General features: G+C 31.3%; 1 protein-coding gene across 2 annotated transcripts in view; it reads right to left on the bottom strand.

Annotated features, from left to right (window-relative positions):
* Positions 1 to 5,450: 5,450 nt before the first annotated feature.
* Positions 5,451 to 12,388, bottom strand: part of LOC132140036 (netrin receptor UNC5C-like) — a 135,397-nt gene continuing 128,459 nt past the window's right edge. For both annotated transcript variants that reach the window (XM_059548805.1, XM_059548804.1), the window contains 3 exons: positions 12,122 to 12,289; positions 9,087 to 9,265; positions 5,451 to 5,868 (listed from right to left, as the gene is read on the bottom strand). In XM_059548805.1, coding sequence (XP_059404788.1) covers positions 5,706 to 5,868; positions 9,087 to 9,265; positions 12,122 to 12,289 — 510 coding nt within the window. In that variant the 3' untranslated portion in view covers positions 5,451 to 5,705. The remainder of the gene's footprint in view (positions 5,869 to 9,086; positions 9,266 to 12,121; positions 12,290 to 12,388) is intronic.

Below are 12,388 nucleotides of genomic sequence, written 5' to 3' on the forward strand. Positions count from 1 at the left end.
GACTGACGAGGGTTCCTGCCGCTGGAGGAGGATGCCAGAGATCTCGTGTGGTCAGCTCCTGCTGTCCGAACACTTCACTGTATGAGGATCTGTGAACACTGGCCAGTGGGACGAAGCAGGACCTCAGCAAGCGAGATCACATGTCTGCCGTCCATGACTCTTTTCTGTTCAGCTCATACATGACAATGGTTTTGGATCACGTCAGATTTGTGTTGTCAGTCACTTGTCGACTTGCAACAGGTGGGTCATGATAGCTGCGGTTTCCCACGTTTTCTGGTGGGCTGTGCCTTATTTATTGTGTAAATAGATGAAAATGAATGAAAAACCAGTGTACTTGAATAAATGTTCTAATAATACTGAATGTTCTGTGCCTGTTTTCCTTTTTTTAATATAAATTTGATGATTACTGTAATGCAAAACTTTTTTTGAATGAGTTTTTGTTTGTTTGTTTTTTTCAAAAAACCCTCACATTTCAGAATAAACTATATATTTTACTTTGTTCAGAATAGTTACATTGTATCAATTATATAACTACATAGAGTAAACAGGTGCATTGTGCAAATGCTTATTCTGATCTGATCTATGATACTATTCAAAATTATTCATTTCAAAACACTTTTTTTAAAATGAAAAACCCAGGATAACTCCAATTAAACACTAATTTTCTTATTTAATAAGACAGAAAGCAGAATCCAAAATATGTCTATTATATAGTATATATACACACATATATAAACACACACACACACACACATATATATATATATATATATATATACACATACACATACATACATATATATATATGTGTGTGTGTGTGTGTGTGTAAATATTTTTAGTCTTTGTTTTAAACTACTCAAAATTATAAATTATATATACATTAAAGTATATATTTTCAGTTAAAATAATAGGCACTAATAACTATTATTTATTTGTTATAATCTTTATTATTATAATTTTTTTTCAAGAGCCTATTTAAGCTTATCAAAGCATCAATGTCAATGTAAAAGGCAGAACCTTCGGATGAGCTCTTAACCTTTCTCTTTCTTTTCCAGAAATAAACCAGTGTTTTCTACAGTCACATTGGCTGGACATTTTGTCCCCCAACAATACTTTAACATTTACCCATTTACTTCAATTTCACTTCCTGGATAGCTCAGTGAAACAAACAGACTGCCTCTTCTTAAAACAATTTAAGAAAAATGTATGAGATAAATTGCCAAAATTTAACCCAGCTGATCTTTGGGTTACCATGGTGAATGTTTACGACAGGCACATTTTGGATTTTTCAAGGTTAGGACATAGAAAAAAGATGCAAGGAATCTCCAGGAAGGTCAAATAATAAAACAACAACAAGATAAACCCACTGTCAGCACTGATTAAAAATATAATTTATTAAAAAAAAAATCCTTTACATACATTTTATACAGAAACTGGCTGCAGACATAGCGTTTTTTGTTTTTGATTTTTAGTGAAGCTTTATTCTGTGTATTAAATTCTCTCTGTACACACGAGTCATAACGATGCACATCGTTGTCCTGTATAGAAGCAAACATTGCATAGTTGGCACAGCATTAAACCCAGACAGAAACACTCAATGCACTGCTGCTCGTCAACCTCACAGAAGGGCTTTTCTCTTGTCTCGTTTTGCTTGTTAATGTGGCTTTTATTTTCCGCACAGATCCTCTCCTCATTTGGATTGTGGGAAATGGCAGTTGGTTGGAGGCTTTTTCGTGTTGGTGGGGTGGCAGCGAAACTGCAGACAGATCACATATAATGAGCCCTGTGCTTCACATTTACAGCCACATCTATTGTGATGGATTTATGCAAAAACATTTCTGCATAAAGTACGCAGTCTCCAGTTGCATAGACCATCATTAACTGTAAACTGTCTGCTCTGGCTGTAAACACATTTAAGATTTCTGAGGGTAACTTTAGGTCTCATTTAAGACTTCTGTTACATTATTTCCAGCAAATGGGAATTTAAAATTTTGAGTTGACATGAAATCAAAATGACCCTGTTTATTTTCTAAAAGCATGTTCCTTATTGTATGAAACCCATTTTTGCCACATACAAAAGTAAATCAGTATTTTGACAAAAAAGGTTAAATGTCATAATTATACCAAAAAAAAATCTACATTTTGGCAAGTCAGAATTATGAAATACTCATAATTGACTAAATTTTAAAAATTGACGTCACTATAACAAAAGTTAATATGGCAAATTTAAATTGAACAGCCATAATTATAAAATTACAATTCAAAATTGACAAAAAAGTGAAAAATAAATTATAAGATAAGCCATCATGACAAAAAGTCAAAATTATCACAACAAAATCATTCCGGAAAATAAAAAAAAATCTAATTTATAACTAACTGAACTTGACAAAAAGTCTGAGAAAAAGTTACAATTGAAGTAAATTTGCAAAAAAAAGTTTACATTATGTTTTAATTATAAATCATGAGATAAATTGAAATTATGGCCATTTAAAATTGACAAAGTCAAAATTATGCGATACTAAGTAATTATATGACAAGTCAACATTTTCACAAGTAAAAGATTTATTAAACTAATTATGAAAAAGTCTATTATGAAAAAGAAATCTTCTAAATTATGAGACAGAATTCATTCTGATAAAAAAATCTAATTTATGAGATACTAAGTGATAATATGACAAAAGTCAACATTTTCACAAGTCAAAATCATCATGACAGGTGAAATAATACCAATTGAACTTGACAAAGTCTGAGAAAAACTTGAAACTGTAAAATTAAAAAGTAAATTATGACAAAAAACTCATCTAAATTGTCATAATGAGTTAAAAATGACTAAAATGACTAAAATCAAAATGATGAGATATTAAGTCATGAAAATTTGAAATGAGACACTAAGTCATTATGACAAGTTATGACAAACTTTCAGTATAACAAAAATTACAAAAAAAATCTAAACTTATGGTAAGTCAAAATTGACAAATCAAAATTAATGAGATACTATTTAATAATTTTGACAAAGTCGAAATCATGACAAATCAAAATATAATAAAAAGTTGCATTTTTATCATAATTATTTTGATAAAAAGACTTTTTAGGTTACAATTTCAAATGTTTGTCACAGTTTTGTCTTATGTCATTAGTTCAAATGATCAATTATCTAAGAATTGAGAAGTTTTATGTCATATTTATGATTTACCAAAGCATGATTTTTTCTTAGGTGGTGGAAATGGGCTTCCATACCATAGTGAACGATTCTTCAGTATAAATATTTTAAAAGGTTCTAATACTCTTGCATCAGAATATAATAATAGCTCTGCCTCTGAAAAAACATTGCTTCATCACCAAGCCCTCTTTTCCCCAAGACATTTCTTTCCTAAATGTTTCAAGTTAATGTGCATTTAAAACTGTTCTGATAAACTCGCTACAAAAAAAAACAAAAAAAAAAAAACAAGCAAATATATTCCATAGAAAGGTTTCATTCATGTATCTGGATATTTGTAAGTAAAATATCTGACATCTTTCATGTAAATTTTTTCTAATGTTCACTGTTCACAGATCTTATTTCTAGTGTCACACAGGAGTGACATCTTTCATATTTTCAAGATTAATTTATTCCACCATACTGGTCGAAATTGATAGGAGAACTTCAGACATTTATTTTGTAGGTTGCTTAGTTTCTATTTCTGTCTTACAACACTGGGTAGCCAACAATCATAATATAATAAATAATATAATATATATTATATTAAATATATAATATGTTCTGATCGGTTGTGATTGTGTCATATTGTACAGTATTTTCTCTTTGTGTCTGGACAGAATAAGAACCTGTCACTGGACATTGGTTAGGACAGTATGAGTGCTCAACCCCTTACAATAAATAACCATAACCACAGCTTCCACCAAAAGGGAATACAATTATGATTATTTCAGTGAACAGTGCTCTCTTCCACCCTCAATACTCATGGCTGAAGTACTCTTGAGCAAGGCACTGGTGCCCCAGTTGCTCCCCAAACGCTGGATCTATAACTGCCCACTGCTCCAGGTGTGTGTTCACGGTGTGTGTGTGTGTGCACTTATGTGTGTGTGTGTGTGTGCACTTGGATGGGTTAAATGCAGAGCATCAATTCTGAGTATGAGTTACCATACTTGGCAAATGTCACCACTTTCACTTTCACTATTGCACAGTAAGAAAATTAAAAACTAGTCATTGTTGTTACTTTTATTATTATGATTATTATTATCATTAATAATAATGATAAACAGTAAATTAAATAAATATTTTTAAAATCATAATAATATAAATAATATTCAAAATCTTATTTTATAAAAATAAAATCTTATTTAAATAATAAAATAGAAATACCATTTTGAATGATATTAATTAATTAATTGATTAATTTTGACTAATAATAATAATAATAATAATAATAACAACATGTACAGTAATTAATTTATATAAATGTTTTATTTTATAATTTAAATAATAAAATTAATCAATAGGGCAATATATTACTTTTGCAATAATACCACTTCACTATAAATTGTAATATATATATATACTGTCTATATATATATATATATATATATATTTATATATATATATATATGTAAAATAATAATAATAATAGTAATTTATATAACAAAAACAAAACGACCAATATTTATGTCTGTCTTAATTTCTTGGTTTTCAAACGTTAAACCATAGAACATTTATTTTGGTAGAAAAATCGAAGAGAAACCTTAAACCTGTGGTTGTTAACCTTTCTACAAAAACTTGATATAAGCCTTCACTGGCATTAAAAAAAATAATAAAATAATGAAGGATTTGAAGAATTATATTAATTCATTACAATATGCCAGTAGTAACAATAACTGTAGTATCTATCAGATTTTGACAGAAACTATAGTCACTATGGTAAGTTTTTGTGAGGGGCAAATTTACTCTTTTTAAAATAAAGCATCTAGTAGAGCGAGATGTGTAAATGTTGACATGAAACCCTGCTGAAGCACAACAGAAACAGCTCATGCAGAGCCAGTGAATTCATCAGATGCTGCAGAAGTCCGGCCAGTAAAGATCTTCATTATTACAGTGTGATGAAACATTGCATTCCAGAAAATCAAAACAAAAACAAAACAACTTCTGATATTATTCTCCGATCCCTGGCAAGTGCTCACATGCACTTTTGTTCAACAACAAAAAAAAACATTTACTGTGTGTCTTCAGATACCTGCATTACAAAAATAATACAATTCAAATCGGATCTGAAGGGTAACTGGATTTTAAAGGCCACTTTAAGGTACTCACACTAAATACTGTATTCATGTGTCAAAATATTATATTACATGAAGGGTTTGTTGTTTCTGCAACCACTAGATGGCACCACAAAATTCAGTAAAAATGATGACTAAAGGATGATAAAGTGGGAGATTTCAGCTGTCAGGACCCTATGCGTGCAAACTAGGAGGGTTTGGGTTGGTTTTGGTTGTCTAGTACAGGCCTGAAGGGTCTCGACCCTGTTCCTGCTTCACCGTTGACCCCAAATAGGTGGAATCCAGGTATACTGACAGCAGTGCCGCATGTTTCCATTGAAACTGAATAAGATGCTGCACACGGTGTCTTGGTTTTTGATCGTTGTTTTGATCGTGTGGCAACACAACTTAAGCAGGACATCATGGTAAGCAGCGTTATTACCGCCAAAGTGAAGTCACTGTTCCATGGCCATGGCGGCGATGCTGTTGTCATGACGACCCATCTCCTCCAGGACAGTGGCGAGCTGGTTGAGGTTTCCGTGTGGGAAGTGTTGAGCTTCCCACAGGTCCAGAATCACTCCGGTGGGACTCGTCTTAGTCGCAAAGTAGCTCAGATACCTGTGGGGCAGGTGAGAGGAATCAGACGCTTAGAGGAGGGTGGCAGGACCACTATATATCACCATATAGTTATTTGTCTTGAAAAGAAAAAATTTGCATAATGGAGAGAAACCTGATTTGATTATTGTCTCTTTTTTTGTTGTTGTAATTTAATGCATTATATTAGTCAGATGATTTTATTTTATTTATTGTTTTAGAAAAAATGCAATAAAAATGTGATTTGTCTGTCTGTGACATGGAAAGATAAAACCAAGCATGTAATAAGCTAAAAAAAGTTTTACTCCTACTAATAAAAATACTTAATATTGTTATTATTACTACTATAATCATTAAAAATGTATTTAAACCATAAACATTAAATAATACAAATATATTACTATTGCGCAGTAAATAAAAAGTATAATAATAATACTTATTATTATTAGTTGTTACTAATATAATAATAATGATATTATTATTCATAATATTATTTAACGTTTAGTATTTAAAGCATAAAAATATACTATTCAAATAAAAAACAATCAAAAATATTACTATTGCATACTTAAATAGTAATAACAACAAAACAATAATAATTATTATTATTCAAAATGTTTATTTTATAGTAATTATAATAATAATAACAAAATATTATTTTTATTTCAAATAATAAAACTGTAATACTTAAATAATACAAATTAAATCCACACAGCAATATATTACTATTGCAGTAACACTATTACAGTGTAAATAAAAAACATCAACAATAATAATAATAATTTATTTATAAAAGTAAAATTACAGCAGCAATGTTTGTCTTAATTTCTTTGCTTTGAAAGTCCATATAAATGAATATTATTAATAACACTAATTATAATAATAAAATAATAATAAACGCCATATAGGCTAAAATACAGAAAGAAAATACATTCCTATTTTATCTATTAAAAGATTTACTCATCAGCCACAATAATGTGATGTTTTATGTTACGTGATGCATTGATCTTTATTTAGGTTCTTTTCTCAGTAAATATTGATACCTACAAATAATTGCAATTAATTTGATTAAATGATTCAATTAAAATGAGGAAATCGCCAATATGCACAGCTGTCTATATACAACTGAATAAGGTGCTGCATCCTTATAACATGTTCAGTGTTCATGTATGCGTTACTTCATGTTTTCCCATCATTCTCACATGCACTGTTTGTAAAGCAAATACATGTACAGTACACACTTCCACCATCACATGGTGTATAGCATCAGCCAGTCCTGCAGATCCTGTGCTCATCAAAGCTCCTGTAATCTGAGATGAATGGAGAAGCTCTCTCTGGTCTCCATCAGAAGAAAAACACCTCTGCAGAAGGTGCTGCTCTGGAGATCTGATGAAGAACATTCAGAGCCTGTCTATTCACTTTTAACATCCTTTTTTTTCCCCAAGGCTCCTCGCTTTATGTCTCTACTTGCTGTTCCCTGTGAGCTCAAACTCTCTCGTCTTCTGCCTCTTTCGAGTCTGTTGGTCCTCAGAGGTGAACAGTGAGCGCTCCATCCTAAACTCTCTCTCTCTCTCGTTTCAAATGAGATCTCTTGTGCTTTAACCGTCCTGCAGTAACACCTCAACAAGAACTCAAACCATAGGGGTCCCTCGCTTTTTTTTAGGCGTTTCCTCTAATTGCGTGAATTGTGGAGGCACACAGAAACGCTGCTATCTGAAAAAGTTGATGTTCAGGAGAGTGAATATATCTCTTCAATTCTCCAGGCGGACCGAAAAGAACAACGGGAAATATCTCTTTAACTCGCCTGCTGTTTTTCCACCGTTAATTGTCTTCAAACTCTCCTGTGAGATAGTTTTAGAGCAGATTAGTTTCTCTTCTATCGCTTTTAAAAGAAACACTACACTGCAGTCTCAGCAGATGCGCTAAAATGTCGACCAAAATAATGCTAACTGAAAACTACTCATTTAATGGTCAATGAGCATTATATTATATTATATTATATTATATTATATTATATTATATTATATTATATTATATTATATTATATTATATTATATTATATTATATTATATTATATTATATTATATTATATTATATTATATTATATTATATTATATTATATTATATTATATGCACCACAATTTAAAATATTTCCATTAATTTAAATAAAGTTTAAATAAAATACATTTTATAATTTTATATTTATATATATATATATATATATATATATATATATATATATATATATATATATATATATTATTATTATTTATATACATTAATTTTATAATTATAATTATTATTTAAATTAAAAAAAATCTAAAAATAAAAATAAAGTACTAAAATTATTCAAATTAAATATAAATATTATATTATAGACTTGAATTGGGAGTAGATGGTATATCTCACTTAATGAATTCAACACTTTGTTTAATTTTTTAGAGCATTTATATAACAAATACTGACCAATAACAACAGCTGAAAGTTACTTATTTTATGATCAATATAATTATATTATATAACATTATATTATATAGTATTATAAAAGTTTGAAATAAAAAGTGCATTGCTCGCAGTTTTGCAGGGACAATAGATGGCAATAGATGGTACATTTATTTATTTATTTGCACTTATTATTTATTTATTTAAAACAGAAACATAGGAGCATGATATAAAATGATGTTTCCCTTGTGTATTTGCAGGGTCCAAAATAAAGAATTTAGCATTAATTCCAGCTCTAAGCTACACTTTCACATTCAAATAAATTCAGTCGTTAAAACCTTTTCAGCACAAAATTTGTATTTTAGAAGGTAAAATTGTCAAATTAGGGAGAGACAAAATATTTTCTAATATATGATTATTTATTATTGTTAATTATTATTATATATTTCTTAATTAATTAATTTCTTAACAATTTTGAAAAATATTAAACAGAACAAATGTTTCCAACATCCAACAATGTTTCCAGAATTCAGCTTTACATCACAAGAATAAATTACATTTTAAAATATATTACAATAGAAAATAAGTATTTTAAATTATATATTTTTTACATTATTGCTGCTGTATTTTTGATTTTTGATAGATGCAGCCTTTGTGAGAATAAGAGATGTATAAAATCTTACAGACCCAAACTTTTGACCCTAGTTATTATGGCATCTAATCACTTTCAAACTCAATGAAGGGCTAACTGATTGTGTGTGTGTGTGTGTGTGTGCAGTGTTGATGTGTGTAAACGTCACCTGTCTAGGTTGAGTTTGTGTGCCAGTATTCTCCAGTCATTTCCGCGTGTGTGCGGGACGTCCAGGCTGCTGCACAGTTTGCTTCTGATGCTGACCGGGATCCTGAATGCACTCGGACCCGTTAGAACCGTGATACTGCTGCCTGGGGCCATCAGGGACGTGTCGATGCACTGGACGTCCTGACGAAAACACACACACACACACACACACACACACACACACAGCAGTGTTTCCTCAGCAGTGTTTTAACATAAGAGCCCCCAAACATGATCTTTTTGCATTTTAAAGGGTTTTCTATTACACGAGACCAGGAATTTAATGCAACTTAGTTTTTTTTTTGCATATAGTTATAAAATTTATTTTAAGTGTGTCTTAGACGTGAAATCTTTAAAAAATGCCTTCAGGTTGTAAGGGGTTAGTAAATATCATAAACAGAGATCAACAACACATAGTTCTACTGATCACGCTGACACATCTTGCTATAACTTGTGCTTTTTCATTTTAAAGCTGCTCATATGTTTCTTCATATGTATAACAGCATCTCAGTCCACTGCTCTTATGGCATTTAGAAATAAATGTTCTTACTGAATCAGGGCTCTTTCACTGCTGGAGATGCTCTCTGCTTCTCGGAAATAATATCCACCGACATTTCCAATGCATTAAAATCCCAGCTGAAATCTCAGCTGTGTGTGAGTGTGTGTGGAGGAGGAGGTGGTTTAATTAAATCACACTCGTTGGTGATATTACCAAACAAAAGCCTCTGCTTTTGTACATCTATAAGAACAGAAGCGGGGCAAGTGAAATAATATAGCTGTGACATAGAGAAATTTTCCACAAAACACAAAATACAAATGATGCATGAAATTGTTTAAAAGGGACAGTAAAGTATAGGTTGCACAGACTAGTCGACTTCAATGCTCTGCTATGCTTATAAGCTTGACGTTGACTAGTGGCTGGTCCTATAGAGGGATTCACACACAATCACTCTCTCACTAATGCATCCACACTGTATAAGTGCAGTCTTTACGGTGCTACTTTATCAGGATTTGATTTAAAATGAGCAGAAATCTGTGAGAAATAATATCGACCCAAAGACAAAAGAACTGATAAAAATGAGCAGTTATAGGAGCAATAGCTGTATGACCAGCGCTGTGTCATAATGCCATAGCTGTCATAATCAAAATTAAACACCCTAGCAACTACCCTCAACACTTTAGCAACCACACAGAATAAGTGTTGTTAATATTTACAAAAAGTGATGATAATGAAACATTTAAAATAATTGTCATTAACTGAAATACATCTAAAATAAAGTAAAAGTGTAGATACTACAAAAATGAAAAATATTACCATGGCAACTTAAAAAAAGTAAGTTAATTATAAAAAAATAAATAAAAATAAAATGAAAATAAAGAAATAATAAATAAAAAAATAAATAGAAATATAAAACAATATTACAAAAAAAATCACCTAAACTTAATATGAAAATAGTAAAAGTAAAGTATAGTAAAAATGTCAAAATATTAATAAATAATACAATAGAGTAAAAATAATACTAAAATAACACTGTAAAAAAAACACTAAAATAATGTTAAATGACAAAATGTGCATCTTTGATCAATAAATGCACTCAATCTATTTTTACTAGTTTGAAATTACAAGTGCATTGGAAACGGTCCCTGAAGAGGCATTCAGACGCACTTCACAGCCCAGAAGGACTCAACTCATCGCAATGCATCCATCTATAATGTTAACGAATCTGTGCTGTTCTTAATTAGACACATTGATTAAAGCCCAGGAGCACCAGAGAGAGAAAAACACAGCGGCTTGATGAAAACCCTTTGTGATGTATAGACAGACGTGTGAGGGTGTTAAGAGAAGCTACAGCTCTTCTCACAGCCTTCAGATTAAACAGAAACAGTTCTTCTCCAGAGACACAAACGCATGGGAAAACAAGGAAGACGGTTGATGGAGAGCATGGAGCCGTTCCAAACACTACGAGCTGCCTAACTAGACAACATTACACATGTATCACAATATCAATCCCAGATTTCTGAAATGGAAACCTGGGAAATTTCCTATTTGAGAGGTCAAAATGTAATTGAAATATCCATCTTTTTTAGTTTTTTCTTTGAATTAAACAAAAAAAAAAAAACAGGGTCAGTACATCGTTGAATGCTGTTGTTTTTTAATTGCTGGGGTTCCCTGTACTATTAATATAATTATGCTAATGTTTAGTTTGATTATTGTATGTATATATATATATAAATACTCATATTTTTATATTTGACAGATATTTGTAACATTTTCTGTTTGTAATTGTGTTTAATATATTCATTTTCACAAACTGATTATGCTGATTACAGCCATTACAACTTTTGTAACTTTCTTTTCCTTCCTTATAATTAATAATTATAATATCAGTATATGAAAACAACAACAATAATTAAAAAACAAAGACATACAAAAACATATTGTCCCCAGTTTTTAATTCAGAGGCAATCACAAATGCGACTTCAATGATATTTTTGTGGATGTTTAAAATTGCTGACAAAACCCTATTCAGGCTTAGTTGTGATGCACATAAAAACATTATAACTTTTCATTTAACATGAATAGTTAGTATGTTACTGGCTTAAAAGCATAACAATGTTTTTATTTTTATTGTCTTGATAATTGCTGATAATAGCTCTCCGTTCTATCCAGGTGCTGTTCTTCACGGCTAAAGTAAAGCAACCTAGACATCAGCGTAGCTCACAGTGCCCTCTGTTTTTTTTTTAAATAATCACTCCAAGATTGCACTACACGATTACTCACTACACCAGTGGGTTACTGTGTAGATGTGTACGGGAATGTTTGATCACCCTATTCCAGAATGCATTGCAACAGGCTTGGAAATAATATAAAAGAGAAATGGAAAAAAATGTGAGATGGAATTAATTACCTGCTAAAGGAATCATGGCATAAGAGATAGCATGTGATAGCATTAAGGACCTAAAGACATCTGAGCGGGACAGCAGAGGGTGTTACCATACCTCCTCGCTCAGGGTGGTGTTGAGCTGGAAGATCTGTCCTTCTCCCTCCACCTGTCTGACACACAGCTTACAGCACAGCTCACACACACTCACGCTCTGACGCTCCAGAGCAAAGGAGCAATGCAGCCGACGCACCGATCCACTCCACACCTGAGAGAAAGACAGCTCCTGCACGGACACACACACACACACACACACACACTTTACCTGACGTCTGTTACCAATTCAGAATAATAATAATATATTACGTTACTTAACCACAAATAT

The sequence above is a fragment of the Carassius carassius genome, chromosome 4, assembly GCF_963082965.1.
Source record: "Carassius carassius chromosome 4, fCarCar2.1, whole genome shotgun sequence".
Classification (NCBI taxonomy): Eukaryota; Metazoa; Chordata; class Actinopteri; order Cypriniformes; family Cyprinidae; genus Carassius; species Carassius carassius.